The sequence below is a fragment of the Xyrauchen texanus genome, chromosome 21 (genome assembly GCF_025860055.1).
Source record: "Xyrauchen texanus isolate HMW12.3.18 chromosome 21, RBS_HiC_50CHRs, whole genome shotgun sequence".
Taxonomy (NCBI): domain Eukaryota; kingdom Metazoa; phylum Chordata; class Actinopteri; order Cypriniformes; family Catostomidae; genus Xyrauchen; species Xyrauchen texanus.
Window position 1 is genome coordinate 35,133,530 of NC_068296.1, and position 22,874 is coordinate 35,156,403.

A 22,874-nucleotide genomic window follows, 5' to 3' on the forward strand; every position below is an offset into this window, starting at 1 on the left:
TGCATAAATTATAAATTAAATTAGATTAATCCTTATTAAAGCTACAAGCGTTCTTTAGTCAAAGTAGTTAGTAGTTTTCTCTGTTCCCTTTGTTCTATGGTTAACTTTACTGACAGACAGAATTAGTGGCTACTGTCACTTTAAGATCTACAGCTGGTGACAGGATCTCACGCGTCTCATTCTCTCACTACTCTTTACTTCCATTTAAGATTTTATTTAACTCATTTAAGGGTTATTGTTCGTTCAAGCTTGAAAGAGAATTCGATACTGGTTTGCGACTTTTTGTGCCTCGTGTGTGTGTGTGTGTGTGAGGAGGACATTTACTGAAGTGCGTTCTCTTTTATCTTGTCGCACATTAATGGTTTAAAGCATTTGGTGGACAAACTAATAACTAATAAGAGCTAAAGAATGACAAAGAACGGATGCAGCGTTAATTGTGTTAAATATTTAAAACATTAAAGCTGGACAAAAAAAAAAAAGAAATCGCATACGTTAACGTTGACAGCACTAACGTTACTTGTCATACATTGCTGACAGAAAATGAAGTGGTTTAAAGTGGACTCGTTTTCATGGTAGGCCTACACATAATTTTTTTTTAGTAAGCTACACAGAATGTTCTACATTAAATATTTAACTAACAGTCTAAAGTTACCTAGCAGCAGTGTATGTTAATGTTAGCTCAGTCAACGTAAGGCTAACATCAAAAGGTGTAGACAGAAAATATGATTATGCTGACCTGAGCTAATTTACTGAAATCAACCTTTCTTTTTCATCCATGATGACATTAAGTCACCTAATGTTGTTTCTGGAGTTCTGCGCTCCATGCTTTCACCGACGACGCTAACGTGAGGTATGGATCTCAATCACACTGTTGCCAGGACCCGCCCTGCTCTGCTTCTGATAGGCTTGTGACGTTAGTTAGAGCTGCGCTCCTCTCATATGATTGGTAGGTGAAATCAATTGACTCGAAAATATTAAACCGCATTGAAGTTCCCAGTTTCAAATGCAGCCGAGCGGTATGCGCGCTCATAATGGAAGCGGCGCACTCGTTTTTTCCAAGCGCGTCCGCGCCGAAAGTGCGTCCGACTGTAAATTGCAGCCTGATTAATACATTTTGCCTGTGCCGGAGGCCGGACCTGCCCTCAAGCTGGAAATCCGGCCCCCGGCCGGAATACTTTAATCCCTGACATACATACGCTTTTTAAGGTGTGTAGTCTTACCTTAACCTAGCGCTGCGTCGTTCGGCGGATGGCTGGCAGGCTGGGCAGCGCCACTCGCCCGAAGGTATTTGATAAAGAGCTGGCCGCAGACATAACAGGTGGAAGGCTTGATTACACTCATCACACAGAATCAACTTGGCAGTGTCTCCTAATAAAAAAAAATAAAAAAAAGGGGATCAACCAGATACATTTTACCAATAATGTCCTCATGTATTTCTGCTTACAGTGACAAGAGCAGTTTAAATACTCATAATCAGATGTTCTTTGACTTTGATGGTCATTCAGTCTATTATTTTACTCTATACACACACACACACTTTTTCAGCAGTCTTGGTTCAGAACAAACCAACCAGCTCAGAACTGAATCACATTCCCACAACATTACTGCATAACACAAATCACAACAAACATTGGTCTGAAAATGGGTCATAAAGCCAAAAAGGTACACAGTTTTTGTACTTACTGTCTTTAATTTAGAAATAAGCTATAATTCCATGAGGCACTGCGAATGTAATCTAATTAAAAATATTTGAAGTTAAGCAGGGAAACACATTTGTATTTGCTTATGTATGCATGTATATATTGCAATAACATTTAAAATATAAAGTAGTTTGAGAGTGTAGTGGGACCGACTAGGTTATGCATCACGATTCTGGTTGTTGGATCGTTTTCCTTCAGGGTCATGGTTGGTGTAGTTTTACAACCAAAAATGCTGCAATTAAACATGATGAGATTTTAAGCTGCTACTAACTAGCCTTACGGATATAATATTCAACTCTGTTAAATCTATACCAGTGCCTGAAACTTGCAGCGGGATTAAAAGGTTGTGCGCACAATTGGAATAATTTCTGCATGTTCCACGTTCATAATGTGGGAAATTCCAGCACAATTTAATTATCTTTTAAACATAGCTGCGAATTAGTAAACCAATCCATACAGATTCAATCTTGTATTTGTATAAAACTGTAATTGCAGAAGCTGCATGAGTAGCTCTAGGTTTTAGGTCTAGGCTCCTCAATTAAATATTGAGGAGATGAAAGTTTAAGAGATTTACTGCCCATAGCAATGAATATGCACCCGCTCTCTCACGTGCAGCTGCCAGCAGCACATTTAGTGCTTAATGAGTTTAATGTGAGCATGTGCAGTGAGGAAGCACTTTGTTGCAGTTATTGAACTTAAGATGCTACAGATGTATAAATCATTCTAAACAACCAGTTAATTCTACTTGCAAATTATGTTATACCACATAAATCTATTGTAACTTTTTATAGGGTAAATCAACAAAGCTGTCAGCATTGCAAGCATGTGATCTTGGAGCAATCTATTTTGCCACCTTGCCTATTATGGCGCTCCATTATTAGTCATAATGAAGCTCATTTGAAAAGAAAGCCAGAAACATAAATGCTTTGTGTAATGTAACATCTGTATGGTGAAGAGAGGCGCTTAAACACCTGTTACATAATCTCTTTTCTCTCTAGAGTTCCACTTCCATCTGACCTATACAGGTATTTTTTTCTGTCTTGTGGTTCAGTCAACTTTAAAATGTAAATTGCATACATACAGTAATAACAATATAATATAAATACTAGCTGTCAGAATTAATTAGTTAATGCATGCGATTAATGTTTAACACGTACATTTTTCGGGATTAACGCATTTACCGTTAATAAGTCAGCATAAACACTGTTTTGAAGGGTGGAACCTTTGTAACGTGTCAGCCCCGCGTCATTACACTGCAAAATACGTCACAATACACACCAGAGCCCATCTACCAAGGTGAGTCTACAAGACTAGCATATTATAGAATAACACAGCAGTCCCATAGAAATTCTATGGGCAGGCGTAACATGCTAGTTGACCGTTATGCTCTCTCCGGTGATAGAGCTGCAGTGGATGTTATCTCAGTAAATAAGAGAATCTTTGCACACACAACAGCGCTTCTGTGATAAAAATGAAGATAGGAGCTCCTAATTTGATGAACAAAACAATCTCAGATGGAAAAAGTATTTTTCCACCTGTGTAAGGCGCATTTTAATTACCACAGAAGCACAACAAATCTTAACTAATCACCAAAAGGCAGAATGAGTTTAAGAGATTTACTGCCCATTGCAATGAATATGCAACCTATGTGGGGACTAGTTCTTTCAATTAATCAAACTCTCAATTAGACTTTGGGAAATATTTCTTGTTATTGGAATTGGTGCCATTTTAGTGCAATTTTATCTTTATACTGTAAAATGCTTTGTTTGGAAAATGTTAATAAAGCATTATATTGTTTTCTTTCCCATGATGGCAATAAATGCATTTTGACAGGAAAAGTAGTGTATATATAGTGTCAAATTTCAGCACTTTAAAAATCTTAATTGCAATTAACTACAAAAAACAATGCGATTAATCGCAACAATAGAATTTATTAGTGCTGTCAGTCGGTTAAGATTTTAATCGCAATTAAAATCTTAACCGACTGACAGCACTAATAAATACTATTTGTGATAATGTACATAAGATACATTACATTATCTCTTTAATATACATTATCTCGGTTTTCAATATACAAAACGCCTGATTTAGGAACAAGGTTCTCTCAGTATTTCATCTGTTAAAATTTTCAATGCACCGTCAACGAAACTGACTAGTTTCTAATGCTAGTGCTAGGTATTGACTTGTAGTTTTAAATGGATGGTTAACCCAAAAATTTGACTTCTTGTTGCAAACCTGTATGACTTTCTTCATTGTAACTCAAAAAGAGATGTTCGGCAGAATGTTAGTACCAACATTCTGCCTTACATCTTGTGTGTTCCATGAAAGAGAAATTCATACAGCTTTAAGGGTGAACATTTCATTTTTTTGGAGTGAACTATCCTTTAACTACCTGTTTAAGTGTTTGTTAAAGATAAAAACAATAAAAATCTTGTTAGCTCATGAATGGTTTACGTCTTGCTTGGAAACAAGAGACTGAAAAGGGCCATAACGTAGGCTGTAACATATACTTCTTCATTCCATCTGAATAAAACTAGAGGCAAGAACTGAGAAAAGTTGCCCCCTGTGAGATTTAGGTGACATTGTTGTAAAATTTCAGATGATTTGTTACGAGTTTTATTCCCCCCAAAAGTGTGCAAATGCCCCCCATATGAGCTGTGCAAGCAGGAAGTCCCCCCCCCCACGAAGCCACTGTGTTTTGGCATCTCACCTTTCTTGCGGCACACTTTGCAGCGGGCGTTCTCTGCAGACATGTCCCACTTGATGCAGGCATCCAGCATGCCGAGCAACACGTGTGTTCGAGAGAAAGTCTGAGCTTCACGGACTGCAGTTTTCCACTTCCCTACCGCTGTCGCTACCTACAAATACATGATGCAAAAGAATTTAAGAACCATACTGCACGATTTCCACATTAACTGGACTCTACATTTCTGAAACTATATTCTGCATCAGTTTAGGGAAAAGCTTCAGGTGCAGACCCAAATCTATTTGATGTCAGATTATGTTTTGTTACGTTGATGTGAAATGTGTTTTCCAAACTGAGAAGTGCACAAAGTCATAATCCCAACTGATAACAAGGGTCTGGGGAACACGTTCATGTGGACTAGGGATGGGCCACAAAGATCAAGAGCCAACTACAGACTTGTTCATAAGTGAGATTTCATTAATCTAGAATAGCATTTTTGGTTTGAATATAATTAGCAAAGGTTATTAAATATGCATGCCATGCATTAGCCTTTTCACAGTCTGCGGTTTAGTAAACCCTCTAGAAAAAGTTGCATCTTTAAATTCATCCCCTTTTACAGCACTGCTGCGATACACATACACAAAGACAGACGCCTTTGGCTGTCGCAATACATTTTGCACTCTTTTACTTAGTGTCCAACCACAAGTGTGGCATTTTTAAGATGCCGTCTCAAGGTAAAAACAGTTAAACTTATCAAAAAGCATCTCAGTGTCATTCTGTTCTATTCACTTGGGCAACATCTAGCCATTTTTATATGCAAGAACATATCTTGCAAATAAGTCACAGGGATATAAAAGTAATCCGGCCCAAGTTGCAGAAGTGGTACATGCATCGATGAAACCAATTAACTGCGGTTCGGAAGCATATAGTTAAAAAACACACAGACTCACCCTGGCCTCCTCAGCCAGTCTCTTCTGATCATCCACCTCCTCTGTGGTTGTGCTTTCCTCTACAGTCTTTTTCTTCTTTTTCTGTTTAGGTGCCATGAAGCCCTGCAGAAACTTCTGGATCACACTCTCCTGCAGGGTGATCAAACACTCACCAAAGTCTTGAAGTTTCTCCAACTGACTAACCTGCAAACGACAGTGCAATGTTAAAGGTCAGGTGAGTTCACAGTGGTGGAGATAAGCATGCAGTGTAAAGGCTAGGGTATACTTCATTTCTCTGCCTGTTGTTCGGTCCTACGCACAGTTAAGTTCTCAGCCTTTCGGGTAAACTCTTTCAATCGCAAGTCAATGCGGACACGTTATTCATGCACACACTATGGAGTCAACAATGACTGTCTGTGTATGAGCTGGCAACCAACACAGATGAGGACTGTCCCTATGTCTAGAAAAACTGGGCTGCGTATGGACAATCTATGCATACTATGTTGATGACAAACTTTTAGTTTCATGCACTGTGCATGAGACATACAGTGCATCCTGAAAGTATTCATAGCGCTTCACTTTTTCCACATTTTTTATGTTACAGCCTTATTCCAAAATTGATTACATTCATTATTTTCCTCAATTCTACAAACAATACCCCATAATGACAAACCTGATAGAAGTTTGTTTGAAATCTATAAATAAACTTAAAAACAAAAATCACATGTTCATAATTATTCACAGCCTTTGCCATGACACTCAAAATTGAGCTCAGGTGCATCCTGTTTCCACTGATCATCGTTGAGATGTTTCTACAACTTGATTGGACTCCACCTGTGGTAAATTCAGTTGATTGGACATGATTTGGAAAGGCACACACCTGTCTATATAAGGTCTCACAGTTAACAGTGCATGTCAGAGCACAAACCAAGCCATGAAGTCCAAGGAATTGTCTGTAGACCTCCGAGACAGGATTGTATCGAGGCACAAATCTGGGGAAGGGTACAGAAAATTTCTACTGCATTGAAGGTCCCAATGAGCACAGTGGCCTCCATCAGCCGTAAATGGAAGTTTGGAAGCACCAGGACTCTTCCTAGAGCTGGCTGCCCGGCCAAACTGAGCGATCGGGGGAGAAGGGCCTTAGTCAGGGAGGTGACCAAGAAACCGATGGCCACTCTGACAGAGCTCCAGCATTTCTCTGTGGAGAGGGGAGAAACTTCCAGAAGAACAACTATCTCTGCAGCACTCAACCAATCAGACCTGTATGGTAGAGTGGCCAGACGGAAGCCACTGCTCAGTAAAAGGCACATGACGTCCTGCCAGGAGTTTGCCAAAAGGCACCTGAAGGACTCTCAGACCATGAGAAACAAAATTCTCTGGTCTGATGAAACAAAAATTGAACTCTTTGGCCTGAATGGCAAGCGTCATGCCTGGAGGAAACCTCATCACCTGGCCAATACCATCCCTACAGTGAAGCATTGTGGTGGCAGTATCATGCTGTGGGGATGTTTTTCAGCGGCAGGAACTGGGAGACTAGTCAGGATTGAGGGAAAGATGAATGCAGCAATGTCCAGAGACATCCTTGATGAAAACCTGCTCCAGAGCGCTCTGGAGTCTCAGACTGGGGCGAAGGTTCATCTTCCAACAGGACAACGACCCTAAGCACACAGCCAAGATAACAAAGGAATGGCTACGGGACAACTCTGTGAATGTCCTTGAGTGGCCCAGCCAGAGCCCAGACTTGAACCCGATTGAACATCTCTGGAGAGATCTGAAAATGGCTGAGCAAGGATACTCCCCATCCAACCTGATGGAGCTTGAGAAGAATGGGAGAAACTGCCCAAAAATACGTGTGCCAAGCTTGTAGCATCATACACAAAAAGACTTGAGGCTGTAATTGGGGCCAAAGGTGCTTCAACAACGTATTTGAGCAAAGGCTGTGAATACTTATGTACATACGATTTGGTTTCGTTTTTTATATTTATTAAATTTGCAAAGATTTCAAACTAACTTCTAAACTTTAAAATAACAAAATGTGGAAAAAGTGAAACTCTGTGAATTCTTTCCGGATCCACTGTAAATGGCACATGATAAACCAAAGTATACTTTGGCCTTAATTGCGAGGTAATCTCCCTTACCCTCTCCTCAAATTCAGACACATCTTCCATGTAGCCCAGGCCTCCTTTCTGCAAACGAGAGGTCACCTCGATGAGGTCGCTGCGCAAGAAATTCAGCAGCTCCTGGTGTCCGTTACAGGCCTTCAGGCCAGGGTTACCTTTCTTCGTCAGATGTATGGAGTGTAAAATGTCCTGGTATCTAAAATCAAAATGTACAAAACAATGTCCCATTTTCTTTGACCAAATAACTTCCATGACTTTTCCATGACCATTCCAGTAGTTCATGATTACTGCTTGAGGATTTCTTAGCAAGTTTATAAAGATTGCTGGGATGAATTTCCAGTTGTATTTGAGCTACAAATGTTTGGAATTAATAGATTTAAACTACTGAATTTGTTAGTGTACAAACATCTCCAAAAAGACAAGCATTCACAGAGAAATGTCTAGATTGATTTTTAATTCCCTGATATTTCCAGGCTATTCCATGACCATGGAAACCATGTTTCGGGGATCAACGACACACAAAAAAAGCCATTAAAATGTCTGTGTATACTCACTTGACCTTTAGAATGAGTTTAAGGTAACTCTCTCTTACTCCCTGAGAGTGCAGACTTTCTAAGAGATCATCTAATTCTTTTGGTGTGTCACACACAAACCTGGGAAAACAATTTAAGAACAACCATTTTTGCGACTGTGATATTTGAAGTGGTATTTTCTTACCTAAATAACATGACATTCAGACAATGTACAGTAAATTTGTATTACAAATCAATTTATAAAATGTCCCCCAAACAAGATGTATCAAACAAAGTAATTTTTTCCACTAGGTGAAAAAAATCTTGTCCTAAACAACTTGTCAAAACTAGAATTTGCTAACATGAAATATGTGGAGTGGTTAAAACATTTGTTTTAATGACTTCAACCCAGGTGTCTGTAAACTTCTGACTTCAACTGTAGGTGTGTTTGACTTAATACAGTGGAATTGCATGCCGGTTAGAAATGTTGTCCTACTTTCACCGGTGCCACTGTGAGGTCTGCAACCCGACTGGGTCCGAGAACCCAACGTTTTTCCAAGTAGGAATTTGGGTTCAAGTTTGTAATTAATGAAAAAATTAAACGGCTTACCGAACTTAGCGCACTCGCTGTCAATCACAGGCATGCACGAACGGACAAGTTAGGGGCCGTTCACATCAAAATGTGTCTTTGCGCACATCTGTTGTTTTCCCATTGTTTTCCAATAAAAATAAATGCTGGACGAATGTCTGACATTTGCACCATGTTTGGCTTTTTCTTCAGCGTCTCAAACAGGACCAGCACATTTTAAACACCATGTCAAGTTAAAAAGTTCATCAAATTTTCAAAAACACATGGTGAGACACCTGTGCTTGTTTTCAGAGCAGTTGTCACAAAGATTCAACATTCAAACAAGTTCAGACTGTTGCATTGTTTCATTTTATTCCAGACTGTTCTGTACCAAGTGAAGTTTCAGCAAATAAACGCAATGCTTTTTTCCCCTTCTGCTCTAGGTTACTAAAGGGCTGCTGTGCCTTGTTAAAACTGTGCATGTTTACCATTTCAGTACTGTTACGAATGTTGCCTATATGCTTGCATAAAAGCCTATTGCAACAGTACTTGCTAGGAGAAGAAATTACGTCATCAGATTTTAAACTCAGAATTGCTTAGTCGCTCGCGTTCGAGCCACACAGTCTGGGGTACGGGTTTAATTTTAAGGACCATGCAGACCTCTACGCCACTGAGGCATATGCTATAATAGTACCACAAAAGCGAGTCAAGACCAGGCACCTTTTCAATTGGTGTAGTTGTTCCAAAGCGGCAACACAAGCTCTAATGACAACAGCTTATTCGTAATTGACCAGACTCAGAATGTGACAACGGTGACGTGCGTTTCATGGGCCAAGTTCGGATGGAATACTACCCATACTACTTCTGCCATATCAGTCTTAGGCAGAAATAGCAATATTATAGTAGTTTGTCATTACTAATGTGTTTAAACTGAAATCTTCAGTTTCGATTAACTCTCATTAATCGGTGTTTTTAAAAACAGTACCATTTTTTTTTTTTATGTAATCTTAAATATCACTTTTACTCTTAAAAACTATTAAAAAAATCTTGACTCCTTTATTGATAATAAAATTGTATTGATTTATATTAAACTTTCAAATTTTTCACACCGCAGGCACTGTATTAAAGCGCATAGCTTGTTCAAATGAATAGTGTTTCTGATATGTAAAATTCAAGTGTATGTCTATCTGACCTTTATCACATCTACTTTGAATGCAATAAAGCAAACAAACATTGTGTGAAATATTGTGACTGATGTAGGTTCAGCACACGATGGGAAGTGCAAAGTGTCTGGCTTGAAGGTCTCTTTTCAACTCATTCCCCGACCTCAACTAGCAAGGCTAACCGATTGATCGAACACACCTAATGATATTAATGTAATCTGCATGAAAGCTTACCAGAGGTTTTGGCCTTGTTTGGGCACAGTGGTCTCAATGCAAGTCTCAGGCACTGGCACCACCTGCTGGCCATTTTCATTAGAAGTGCTGGCTATGCTGCCCTCCTCATCTTTCTCTCCATCTGAGAAGACAAATGACACCGTTTTTTTACACACAAGCAGCATTTCTTGTACATTTAATAGTATTTTGATATTTCGAGGTCATGTGTGAACAGGACCCACTGTCTTTTCAGGGAAGTTTAAAAATCCTTGTATCAATTCCATGTGTGAACAAAGTCATAACATTAACAGTATAAATGCAAAAGATCAGTCATGCTCTGACATAAGAGTTTGAGCCAATTGCTAAATCTTTTTAAAAGATTACTTAGTTCTTCCATGCCACTGACTTCTAGTCACATTATCCTGAATAAATGCACCAGCATAAAAACCACTGTAGAACTTGTGCATTCAACTTGAAATATATTTAGTCCTAGCCATTGTTCTCAAACTAGTAAGTCTACTGTTTTTCCAGTGCTACTAGTTAAAGAATTTTTAGCAAGTGACATTTGAACTTATAATAATGTTATGGTATTGTTTACCAGAAAAGTTAGTGTGAAAGTGTCTAGTATTTAAACTGTGTGCTCAAATATCCAACCATGTTCAAGTATTTCACCCCAAAAATCTTCATCTCATTTAAATCTCATTTACTCACCTTTATGCCATCTCAGACCCGTATGGCATTGTTCTGCAAAACAAAAATGAAGATATTTTAATGGGAGATTTGATGCGTTTATATCCATATATTGCAAGTCAATGTGAACAGAAAGGACAAAGGCAGCATAAAAGTAATCCATGCTACTCGAGTGGTTAAACCATATCTTCTGAATCTAAAGATAGGTTTCGTGTGACAGACCAAAACTCCCTTTTCACTATAGCCAAACGGGACTTCACAGACACCATTATGCAATCAGTTATTAAATAGTTTTTCAGATCAACTGATTAATCGTCAGAATAAATAGCTAGATTACAAAAATGAATCGATAGTTATTGATATTTGGTGCGTTTGCAAATATTTGCGTGCAGAAAAGACGTATGTAAACATTTAGTCACACATTTACAATTGATATTTCTTACTCATAATTTTGAATTAATACATCACATCTGGCATGCGGATGCATACTTCCTAGTGAACAAGTTTAAATATTTCAATGCATCCAAAGCTCGAATCGGATCTGAAAATGTTGCATCTAGAGATGGTCGGAAACCCCTCACTCAACCCCCATTCGTCTTTCCATTGGAAATTAATGACTACCGGTCTATCAGATGTAGTGAAAAGGCAGCTTTAAAGCTCGAATACACTTAGATTACAAGTGCTGACGGAAGCACAAGTGTAAACCAATTGTATCGCTTTAGAACACAAGGATTAAACCACTCGAGTTGGTATGGATTAACTTTATGCTGCCTTGATGCCCTTTCTGGAGCATGAACGTTTTGGACTACATTGCCATTGATTTCATATGGCTCCATATTTACATAAATGATGATGAAATTATGACATTTAGAAAACATATCCATGGGCAAACTACCTTCCGTTTCTTCTTTCTTCATCTCTTCCTGTTTCTTGCCCTCTTCCTCTGTCTGCACAAGTTGCTCCTCAGGAGGAAGAGTGAAAGTGTAGTCTATACTCTCATGTACCCAACCCTTCTCAATATACAGTCCAGGAACCACATCGGAGAACAGCCAGTACCTAAAGAACACAGTGGTCTTCAAAATTGTTATATCATACAGAGATCACTTTAAATCCAACTTAAAACATAAATTGATGTTAGCAGGTTTTAAATGTGCAGTTACCGGTTGTGATTGCGGTCTGTACCCAATGGCACTCTTCTCATGACCAGCTTTGCTTTAGAGATACCTTCGTGAAAGGCTCTTTCTGCCGCCACATTCTGCCTCCTGATTCTCTCCTCCTCTGCCTCCTTCTCCATACGCTCTGCAGGAGACACCACATGTCACTCAAGGAAGATTGACATAACCCTATCATCATTGGTTTCAAACCTTTGAAATAAATGACATGAATAGCAATATACCAGAGATTTCAAAATATCAATACAACGTCATGTTCTCCTTGTCGATGGTATCAATGCACCAGGTTCCATCTCGATATAAGGAGTGACATTTGACAAGAGATGCCGTTGGTAAGAAAAAAGAAAAAAAAAAAAAAAGTACACTTAAAAGGATCACATTTTATTATGTTTTTTAGAAACAGACGAACTAACAGCAAATGGCACACCCATCTAATTTGCGGTTTGAGATGTTAAGTTTTTCTGCCGTTCATTAATTCAGCATGAGTGCTTCTCACAGAACATGCATGTGAAGGGTATTCTCTCCTCCATGTCAGTGCTTTACAAATGGTTTTTACTTATTTAGTTTTAATGCCATGTCAGCAACTAGGCTATTCACATGGCAAACATGGGTTAGTCAATACATATTTGCAATATTAGACAAGACACTAAGTTTATCAAACGGTTTTTATCTTTGTGTGCACTGCAAATGTCTTTAAATACAGTTGCTCGCATTTTACATAACCAATCCTAATGTGCAAGTTTTAAACACTCTGATGCCCAGAAACTTGCTTTACAGTTCATCTTTGTTACGGTGGCACGGGAACATCAATCCTGAAGAAACATCACCTGACTTATAAAAAGCGAAAATATTTAGAATGCTTTTTGCTTCATTGCATGTTGCGACACTCGCAACATAGATGGAGAATACACTGCTAATGAGCAACGCAACAAAACTAAAATACTCCTATTCTAATCAAGGCATAAATGCGATTAGACAGCTTCATTGTTAATGACTGTTGGCGGTTTCATTGTTAACCTTGTTTGGAGTGCGAGTGTCATCTAGACCTAATTGCCCCGCAGCTGCTATTAGTAGATTTAAATTTTTCACAAATCGTAGAAACTCAGATCACAAATGCCTGTTGTTCATTTCTAAAAGGCAACCGATGAGACCGTATGATCTAACGATAATATTGCAGCATGAATATCCTAACTGAATTAATGGGCAGTCTCGCTACCGCAGTTTAAATATTGAATGTCATTATTAATTTAAACAGTAAAAAGGCACATAATGCATGTCTAATGGTAGTTTTTGATTTTATGCCACCTTTCTCTGGCTTTAAAGGTGTTAAACGTGTGAGGATGTGTACAGTATTTATCAACCCGTTACAGGTCACAGGCATATTGGTTGTCAATATTTCAGAAGAAACCTACATATTTGTTCAATACTAAAGATAGCCCTTTAAAATAACTTAGCAAACAAACATTATTACAATATTTAAGAAAACCGGAGCATAGCTCATAACAAACCATTAAATCAGCTACTCTGAAGAACCAGGCAGTTGCCTACTTGGTGACGTCATGGTTGTTTAATATTTTAATCAACATTAATAATCACGAGGACAATCAAGGGAAATAATTTACAATTATTCTTTGTCAATCATGCAGCCCTACTGGCTGGTAAAATTAACATTCACAAGCCACTGTGGTTGGTTGTCAAAAGTTAATTTCATACCCTGCACTCAACCGAAGTGCGGAAAATGCCAAAGACCTGCAGTACAGGCATCATGGATTTCACATGCGAGGGCAAATTCAACTAACTATATTAGGAAAATGCAATTAGCGCAGGCTAATACAGGGTTTCTCAACTGGTGGTTCATGCTCTGATTGGGTCATGGACAGCAGGGAAAGAACACAGCAAGGGTTCTTCCTCCATTTAAATTTTTCCACAGCCCAAGCAAAATTACAGGCAGCAGAGGAAAATCTAATGAAATTTATATTGCATTTGCCGCTTTATAAGCTAAATATGCTTTACATATGAGAAAGCAATGATATTGAAGCCTGGTTTTCGCAAGAGCCACCACAGAACCACTCGAACCCATGATCTGCTCTGATATCACGCCACAGACCACAACACTGACCCATTTTAATTTGTGATTCTTTTGTTTAAAGTGCTATGGAGGATGTCAAACCTCTCAAAAGGCTAGACAGCCCTCACAATATAAACAGCACTGCTAAAGAGACAACACTGTGCATGTGCCAAAATAAAGGTTTTCAAATTAAAATTTTCAAAGTTGCATCTCTTCCACCAGTTAGCATTTCAAGTCTCTCAACGAAGAATAATTCAATATCTACGCATTATATCTTGTATTTGGGCTTGTTTAAAAAGTAAATCCATTCTATTTTCAAGTAAAAAATGTGATACAATCTGCATCTGTTAATAACATGAAACAGTGCTTGTACAGAGAAGAAAAAAAAGATGGCGAGTGAAACATTTTGCCCCTTGTATTCTATTCATTAACGTTAAGGACTGTCGCTCAAGGGTATTTCAGAAAATATGCAAGCCGATTTGTGATGCACTAATTGTCCACTTCACTAGTGGACAATTAGTGCACTTATTTGTTTATTTGCAAATAAATGTTTAATACAGCCTTGAACTGTGCCAAAGAGCATGTTTATTGAAACTTTTGAAAAAAAAAACATTATAGATCTATATGGCAAAGGAACACACACACACACACGGCTCCCAGAACTGTGTGATATATTGTCACTCCCAAAAATGAGAAAAGTTCTTCTAGAGTGTTTTGTCTGCATGCTCTAAACTGCAAGTATTTCATTTGCTAAAAGAATCACAATGGCTACAATTTTTCTGGCAGTGACAATTTTGTTCTTTTGAACACATTGTTGTCATGATGCTAAAACAAATAGATTTGATGATGTCACAGTATTTACAATTTTCAGCAGGGACTGAAAACAAACTTATTTTAATTTTGGTTCTTTGAGCAGAACCTGTATTTTTTTTTTGTTCTGGTTCCAGTGTTCTGCAGCCTCCTTTCTGAATGGTTAAACCAAAATAAAAGAACAGTAATAAGGTTTTTTTTAAATGACAGTACTCGTGTTAAGGGTGATAAACCAATTGCAATTTCAAATATATATCAGGGGTCTTAAACCATTTTCAGCCCTTTGGTGGGTAGAGGGAGCCGCGAATACATATTTAATAAAATTGAGTTGCGTTTTACGCCAATAAAAACATGGATAGTAGGCTACCATATTATTGTATGTACATACTTAATGATATTTACATTGCAAAGTCATTGAAATAATCATTAAATGCAGCCCTGCTGAAAAGACCATCTAAAACCAGCATCAGCTGGTTGGCTGGTTTTAGCTGGTCAGGCGGATATTAACTGGTCAGGGTTGTCTTAGTTGCTCAGGCTGGTCTTAGCTGGTTTCCCAGCCTGACCAGCTAAAAAGTGTTCAAACCCCTCTGAAACTTACTAACTGACCAGACTGTGCGACCAGCTAGACAGACAGAAATACAGAAAGACCCTGTCCATGTGGAATAAAACAACTTTTATAAGGTTACTAAAATGGAGTCTTCATCTTATGTGAGTGATACATTTTATCGATTTCATTGAGAAAACATTTGTAATGAGGAAAACAATGACTGAATGCACCTTTAATTATGTTGATTTGAGAGTCACCATCTTGTGTGTGTGTGATTGGAACGTTAAGGGCCATGTATGCCAGCTTGATAATTTCAGTGGTAACTATTTATTTAGACCAGGCAAGTAAGCTATTGTTCTGAAAGCAGGCTGTAATCTGCTCAACCACACAGCATAACCAACGCAAAGCAGATGAGTTTACTCACGTGAACCTACACTGCAGCAATGCTGAACCGGATGCCCGTCACGCATTGAGCAGCTTGTGTGGAGCGTGAAGTGTTTGTCCGGGCTGCGCTCTTCTGCTGAGTAGCGCTGTTTAGTCACACTAAGTCACACTGTTTGGCATGCAGCTGTGAAGGACTTCAACATGTCGTTAATTCATACTCCTGTCTCTCACGGTCACTTGAGTGCGAGAGTGATTATTACAAATGCCACTAAGGTGAATTAAACAATTTGCGGACCCCTGCGGTACCACCGCGGACCCCCTGTTGAAGACCCTTGACCTAATTTTCTCTCTCCTACATGCACGCTACACACCGCATGGGCACATTTGGACTAAACGTCACCTTATGCCGGTTAATGTTTTAATTTTTACTTGGTATACCCACAGAAAGCTCATTGACGGACCTTCTCCAGACAGTTCTTTGAGCTGATATAGTCCTGATTTAATAAACAACATTGTGGTAAAACAGAAGGGAGCACACCCTCATTGCTCTTGTTTCTTTAGCTGTAATAAGCTATATGAAACCAAACATGATCATAAAGGCCTAAATAAAAAGTATGGATAATTTAATTGGAATTACAGATCTGTTTCTCAATCAAACCCTGCAGCATCAATTCTGAAGTTATGCAATTATATATTGTAATTACATACAGAAACCTTAAAAGGTCTTCAGCATGTCACGGAAGGCTACATCCACAACATGAAATTCAGAATCAAAACACATGCATATCCATGTTCAACTAGAAAGATAGTTTTTTTTTCAGACAACAGGAAGTGATGTAATTCCTATATATTTAACTGCAATAAAACCTTTGGTTTCATGGAAAAAATGTACGGAATGAAATTAACCGTTTATAAAATTCCATTTGAATAGTTTGTTTTCAGTTTATTCCTTAAACAGCTTTTAATTCCTGCTTTCAGGGGAATCAACTCACAGATTTTTCATAATTGTAAAACTGAATCTTACCTTTGTTGAGTCTTTCTTGCTCTTCTTTTTCTTTCTTGGCTTGAATGGACATTAAACGTCTGCTTTTCACTGTGCTGATCATGTCCTCAGTCTCAGGTTCCACTTGTACCTTTGGCGTTTCTTTCTGCATTTCTTTATTCACGTTTGCCTCTTTCTTCTCTGCCTTCACTGGTCCATCTCCACTTCCATCTGCCTTCGCCTCCATCTGCTCTTTGCGTTTCTGCTTCTCCGCCTTTCTACGATCATTGGCCTCTTTGAGTAAGGAAAGTCGTTCCTTCCACAGCTCAGCTGATCGCTGCTGTATGGCATCGACATGGTCCTCCACCGAATAGGTCATGAGGATACGATGGCAAAGTGCCACCAGCAGGCTGACCTTCTCTTGAGGGGTCAGCTCAAACACCTCTAATGTCTCAAGCTTCTCCAAGAACTCGCTGCTCACCACGTCATCGTAGCCACCACCGGGTGGCCAGTCATCTGAGCTGCGGGCACTTTCTTCACCTTCGTGCGCATCTGACGGTCGCAAGCACAGGCGCACCAGCTCGGATACGGAGTGCATTGTTAACGGGATCTCAGATAATGGCACGTCTAGTTCACTGTATCCTTCTGCCAACTCATCTTGCAGCAGTGTTTGAAGCAGCACCACCAGAACACGGTTCAAGTAGAGGAAACCTGCTTTCTCTCCTGCTATTGCTTCCATTAAAGCAACAGAGGTGATTGGATACTGGTCATCTGGCATCAACAGGCCAGCGAAACAATGAAGGAAGTCCGTCACCATGGCAATGTCGCCAAAGAGGGCATTAGGCATCCCTTCAGGCAAGTCGCACAAACGGAATGCTGGCAAACTCTTGCCTTCAATTTCCTGGTCTTCGTAACGGCGCGACATCTCCCGTTTCATCTGCATCTCCTTCTCCCTTCGCTCTTTTGCTTTCTCGCGATGTTTCTGTTTAATTTCTTGCCGTCTCTCATCTTCACTCATGAGTGCCCAGCGCTGTTTCTGCTCCAGAAACTCCCAGCGCTTCTGCACAATCTCTTTGAGCTCCTCTGGTAGTCGGTTGCGATCTTCTGCAGAGAGTGTTTTTGCTGCCTTCGATACCAGTGAGGACAGAGTGGTCTTCTTGTCCTCCTTGCCCTTATTTTCCTTGTAAAAGCGAAGGAGATGCAAAGCCATAGGCGGCAGAGCTTTGCCCAGCTTGGGGGTTCCAGCACTTGAACTCTGAGCTCTCTTTTTTGAGCTTTCTGTAGCAGACGGGCTTTTGGCAAGATCCAAAAGGGTCATCTGCTTCATTTTAGGTTTCTTGGAGCTTCCGGAGCCTTTCTCCTCTTTTTTGTAGGCCTTCTGGCTATTGAGAGTCTTGGCAACTCCACTCTTGCGAATACTTTTGACATCGGTGCGTCTCTTGTCTCCTTGCTTTTTGCTAGATTTTGGTGTGCCGAGGATGTTGTTGTCCTCAGATTTCTTTGATGTACCAGAGTTTTTAATTTTTAAAGGGGATCCATTAATTTTCTTTGCCTGAATAATAATAAAAAAAAAAAAAAACGGATGTGTTCCCAGGTAATCCATACGTTCAAACTGGGCAACAAGTCCCATTAAAGAAAATGAGATGTAAAATCAGCCATTCAATTTTTATGTTCTCACATACCTGCATATGTCCCCAGAGGGTTGGGCTGAGTGGTATGTTCTGAGAGTCTTTTTTCTTTTTCTTCTTTTCCACTTTTATATTGACTCCCTCGCTCTCTGTTCCCAACTCCACAGTCTTTTGCTTCTTATTGGGTTTACATTCTGGTGAGCCCATGCTTTTCCTCTTAGATGAAGGATGCTCTGCCAAAAACTAAATGGACCAAGAAATTAAGCATTTTTTTTAACAATCAGTTCTTATTGGTGTTATATGTATATATCTTTCCAAAGCATCACATGTTTGTACTCCACCTTGTGTGGGTCCAGTAAAAAGTCACTAAATTTGCTTGGCAGGTTAAACTTTTTCACCAGTTCATCCTCCACCACCCAGGGAGCGCTCTCTCCTGAGCCCAACCTCACTGCGTTGTGTCTGATGAAGTAGCGCATGATTTCTTTGTTGGGTGGCCGCTCGGTTCGGAACAGGCTGTCTGCTGGGACGTCACTGATGACTTTGTCTTCATTGAGAAGTTTGATGTCATACTTGTGGGGCAAAAATTTGGGCATAACCCATTTCTTTTTCTCTTCTTTCGTACTGGCGGGAAGTTTTCTGGGTGAGCGACGAGCCCTATCGGCTACAGTCAAAACGTACAGTCAAAAATCTACTTTAACAAAAGGTAACAAAGTAAAAACCTCAAAGTCAGATATTTAAAGGATTATGATACATCAAGAAAATGTTTCTCCAACTAGATAAACAAACTCTTTGATTTCAATGTATTAAGATTGTATGGTGACAAATGCATACATTAAAAATAAAAAAATTGGCTGATGAGTTAAAGTAACAATTTAAGCATTGTGGTTTTAAATTTCAATGTTCAAATTATAACCTGACCATTTTTAGTTGATTTACTTAAACTACAAAAAAAAGACAGCGTGTATCATCTAGTGACAGTAGCAAAATGTATTGTGCTGAAAATGCCAAAACTACAAAAAAAAGACAGCGTGTATCATCTAGTGACGGTAGCAAAATGTATTGTGCTGAAAATGCCAAAACTCACAGAGACTCTCTCTCCTGCTCTCCTCCTCTTTGGACTGCAGTTCCTTCTTCAGGTTCTCCTGACTGGAATTTTCTTTATCACTGGATGGAGAATCACAAGCTCCTTTCATCTTTTTCTCTGCATGTACCTCTGGCAGTGTCTCAAGTGGATGAATCTTTACTATTTTCACATGCAAAGTCTTATCCTGGCCAACCTTACAGAGGAGAAATAATAAATAAAATCAGCCATTTTAGAACAAAAGCGAGAAACTAAGTTTGAATCAATTTACACTTTTTTTGTTTGGTTGGATAAAACACTCAGTCCATGTTCATACCAGAAAGTCACACTCCTCATCTACAGCATATTTGGTGAGAATCTCCACCCAGACCAGGTCCACTAATTTATCAAGGGATACTGTGTTATGATGCACAATCTCCAGAACTGGCTTCTCGAACCAAGTTGGATACTCCTCCTGAAGTCTACAGAAAACAAAAATACATTATGCCATGTATGCAAGGCCATTGTAAGAGAGCATAATATACACATACTTTAAATTAGTAAATTTAGTTAGGGCAGAACACAATGAAGGTCCCATACTTTTATTTTAAGGGCAAATAGCCATTACAGCCATGGCCAAAAGTATTGGCAGTGACATCAAATTTGTGTTTCGCAAATTTTTCTGCTTCAGTTGTTGTGGTGTTGATTCACACTGTTTCTAGATTATTGTGCAGAGTGATCAGATCCATTTTAAATAATTGAAAAAACCCTCATTGGCCAAAAAAACTTACTATCACAAAAACCCAAATTTCACTGTTGTTTGGTCCTGGCACAAAATGACCAGCCAACATCATTTCACTAATCATATCAGCAGTACCTGGAAATTGTGAACGAATACTAGTCAGGTGAAATCACTCTCATTAGATTATAAGAGTAGGCTCTTTGCTATAAAAGGAGGGAAGAATTGCTTCCAATCATTGTGTTCTTGTTCGCAATGTTACCTCTAAAGAAAGACGTGCAGCCATCATGGTTTTGCATCAAAATGGCCTCACATGCAAGGAAATTGCTGCAAAGAATATTGAAAGAACCATTTACTGGATCAAAATGAACTTCAAGGAGAGAGGATCAATGGCAGTGAAGAAGGCTTCAGAACGTCCCAGAGTGTCCAGCAAGCGCCAGGACTGTCTCCTCCTGAGGAATCAGCAATGGAATCGTGTCACCACCAGTGCAGAGCTTGCTCAATATTGGCAGCAGGTTGGTCCGAGTGCATCTGCATGCACAGTGAAGTGAAGACTTTTGGACAACGGCCTGGTGTCAAGAAGGGCAGCAAAGAAGCCACTTCTCTCCAAGAAAAACATCAAGGACAGACTGAAATTCTGCAGGAAGTACAAGGATTGGCCAGCAGAAGACTGGTGCAAAAGATATTTTCTCTGATGAAGCCCCCTTCCGACTGTTTGGGACATCAGGAAAATCGATAGTCCGGAGAAGGTAAACGCTACCATGAGTCCGGTCTCATGCCAACAGTGAAGCATCCGGAGACCATCCATGTGTGGGCTTGCTTTTTATCCAAGGGAGTGGGCTCTCACAATTCTGCCCAAAACCACAGCCATGAATTAAGAATAGTATCAAAACATCCTGCAAGAACAACTTCTCCCAACGATCCAGGAGCAATTTGGTGATGATCCGTGAATTTTCCAGCATGGAGCACCATGTCACAAGGCAAGAGTGATAATGAAGTGGCTCGGAGATCATTACATTGAAATTTTGGATCCGTGGCCAGGCAACTTCCCGGATCTTAATCCTCAAAAGGCGAGTGGACAAGCAGAAGCCCACAAATTGTGATCAAATCTGAGAACTAATAAGTCAAGAATGGATCGCCATCAGTCAGGATTTGGCCAGCATGCTGTGCAAGCTGATATCCAGCATGCCACAGCGAATTGCAGAGGTAATGAAGAACAAGGGTCAACACTGTAAATATTGACTCTGCATAAATTGAGTGTTTTTGCCAATAAAATCCCTTAAAACATATGAAAAACATATCATTGTGTTCCAGTATACCATACAAATATGTGAAGAAATAATCTACAAATACAGAAATACTTTTGGCCATGGCTGTAGTTAACATTACAGCCTAGCAAAATCAGGATTTGCTACTTGCTATTGGTAGTTGTCTCTCATTGGGAGAGGGACATTCTAATTCTAAAAGAGCATTTAATTGGAAAAAACTTGTATATGCCCTGTGATTCATCAATTTTAAATTTCAGCAGTTTTTATCATCAACTTGTATGTAGTACACTAGCATATAGAAGGCTTTATAAAGTCCAAAATTTAATTTTATGAAATTTTACTTTAATTACATAATGTTTATAGTAAAAAAAATATTTTTTAAAGTTTTCATTAGATAGGCTTCCAAAATAATGCCTCCACTCTATAGTTTTAATCATCCTTAAAACTGAATGAAAAAGACCAGTGGCGTAGCCACAGCTGTGCAAATGCCAGCAAAATGCCAGCCAAAGCGTCACCTTGCACAACAAAAAACAAACAAAAAAAACATATGCTTAATAGTATTCTATTATAATAGCTTCTATGTGATGACGAAAATTCGACACATTGATAATGGAATTTAAGAGGCCGTTTTAGATTATATGCACGATTTCACAACAGATGCAGGGCGCATGACTGACGCAGCAAGCAAGCATTTTTATTCTATATCGAGTTCGTCATTTTTCATAACTGCGGTGATGCTGCATCTTCGCCACTATTGTAGATGTTTACGCAACATGAAAAAAAAAAAACAGGACCTGTAGTATTAACTGAATATAGGCTATTAAATAGAAGCCTAATTTTTTTGAAACATTAACTGGCCAAAATTGAAAAAAGTAGTAATAATTTCTAAACAGGCCTACGTTAACTCATTACGTAAAAAGGCTGAAAAATAAAGCCAAAAAATACATTAACGCAATGGTTAACATTACATGTCATTTTGTTGTGCTTCAGTTATGTCTTGCACACACAGTTTTACCATGGCACACCCAGACGTTTGTGGCTACACAACTGGTGTCCAGAAATGAAACAAAACATCTCCATTCATGCCTTTCAGAATGTTGGCAGGACTCTTTAAGACCAGCAGAGGGGGATGCTGAATACATGCTCGAATAATGAACAGTAAAAAATAGCATCAAAAACAAACTGATCCTTACAGCGCCCGAGACACACAACATAACACTCTTTATGGTCTGCACTGCCCACTGTTGTCCGAGTGTGCATGTGTCTGGTTACATAAGAAGCTTAAGAGATGTCCTGAATTATCCCTTTCTCTTATTATCTCACCCACACACATACACTCTGCTGGTACATCAGTTGAGCGGGTCACAGGTGCAATCCTTTTGATTTTACAATTTAGAAGAATATTTTCCACAATTCTACATTAGGTTCTTGTAAGACTCATTCAGTAACTGATGTTATTAGATTGAAGGGAGGGATGGCACAAGGGTACCAAAGAGAAAGCAGGAGTGAGGTCATGTAACACACTCAAAAGCATACAGGATAGTTAGTTTATTTTCAGTTTCTTTTTGTACAGTATTGAAGGAAATCCCATGTATGCTGGCCACTAATTGGCCCAACTCGTCCATTACATTTTTA

At 39.2% G+C, this 22,874-nt stretch overlaps 1 protein-coding gene across 2 annotated transcripts in view; it reads right to left on the bottom strand.

The window, feature by feature from the left end:
• Positions 1 to 22,874, bottom strand: part of LOC127661775 (tyrosine-protein kinase BAZ1B-like) — a 40,050-nt gene that overhangs the window by 13,088 nt on the left and 4,088 nt on the right. For both annotated transcript variants that reach the window (XM_052152659.1, XM_052152660.1), the window contains 14 exons: positions 19,570 to 19,714; positions 19,257 to 19,449; positions 18,514 to 18,833; positions 18,227 to 18,415; positions 16,587 to 18,096; positions 11,742 to 11,880; positions 11,477 to 11,637; positions 10,603 to 10,635; positions 9,913 to 10,033; positions 7,990 to 8,088; positions 7,454 to 7,631; positions 5,337 to 5,519; positions 4,411 to 4,558; positions 1,221 to 1,368 (listed from right to left, as the gene is read on the bottom strand). In XM_052152659.1, the coding sequence (XP_052008619.1) occupies positions 1,221 to 1,368; positions 4,411 to 4,558; positions 5,337 to 5,519; positions 7,454 to 7,631; positions 7,990 to 8,088; positions 9,913 to 10,033; positions 10,603 to 10,635; positions 11,477 to 11,637; positions 11,742 to 11,880; positions 16,587 to 18,096; positions 18,227 to 18,415; positions 18,514 to 18,833; positions 19,257 to 19,449; positions 19,570 to 19,714 (3,567 nt within the window). The remainder of the gene's footprint in view (positions 1 to 1,220; positions 1,369 to 4,410; positions 4,559 to 5,336; positions 5,520 to 7,453; positions 7,632 to 7,989; positions 8,089 to 9,912; positions 10,034 to 10,602; positions 10,636 to 11,476; positions 11,638 to 11,741; positions 11,881 to 16,586; positions 18,097 to 18,226; positions 18,416 to 18,513; positions 18,834 to 19,256; positions 19,450 to 19,569; positions 19,715 to 22,874) is intronic.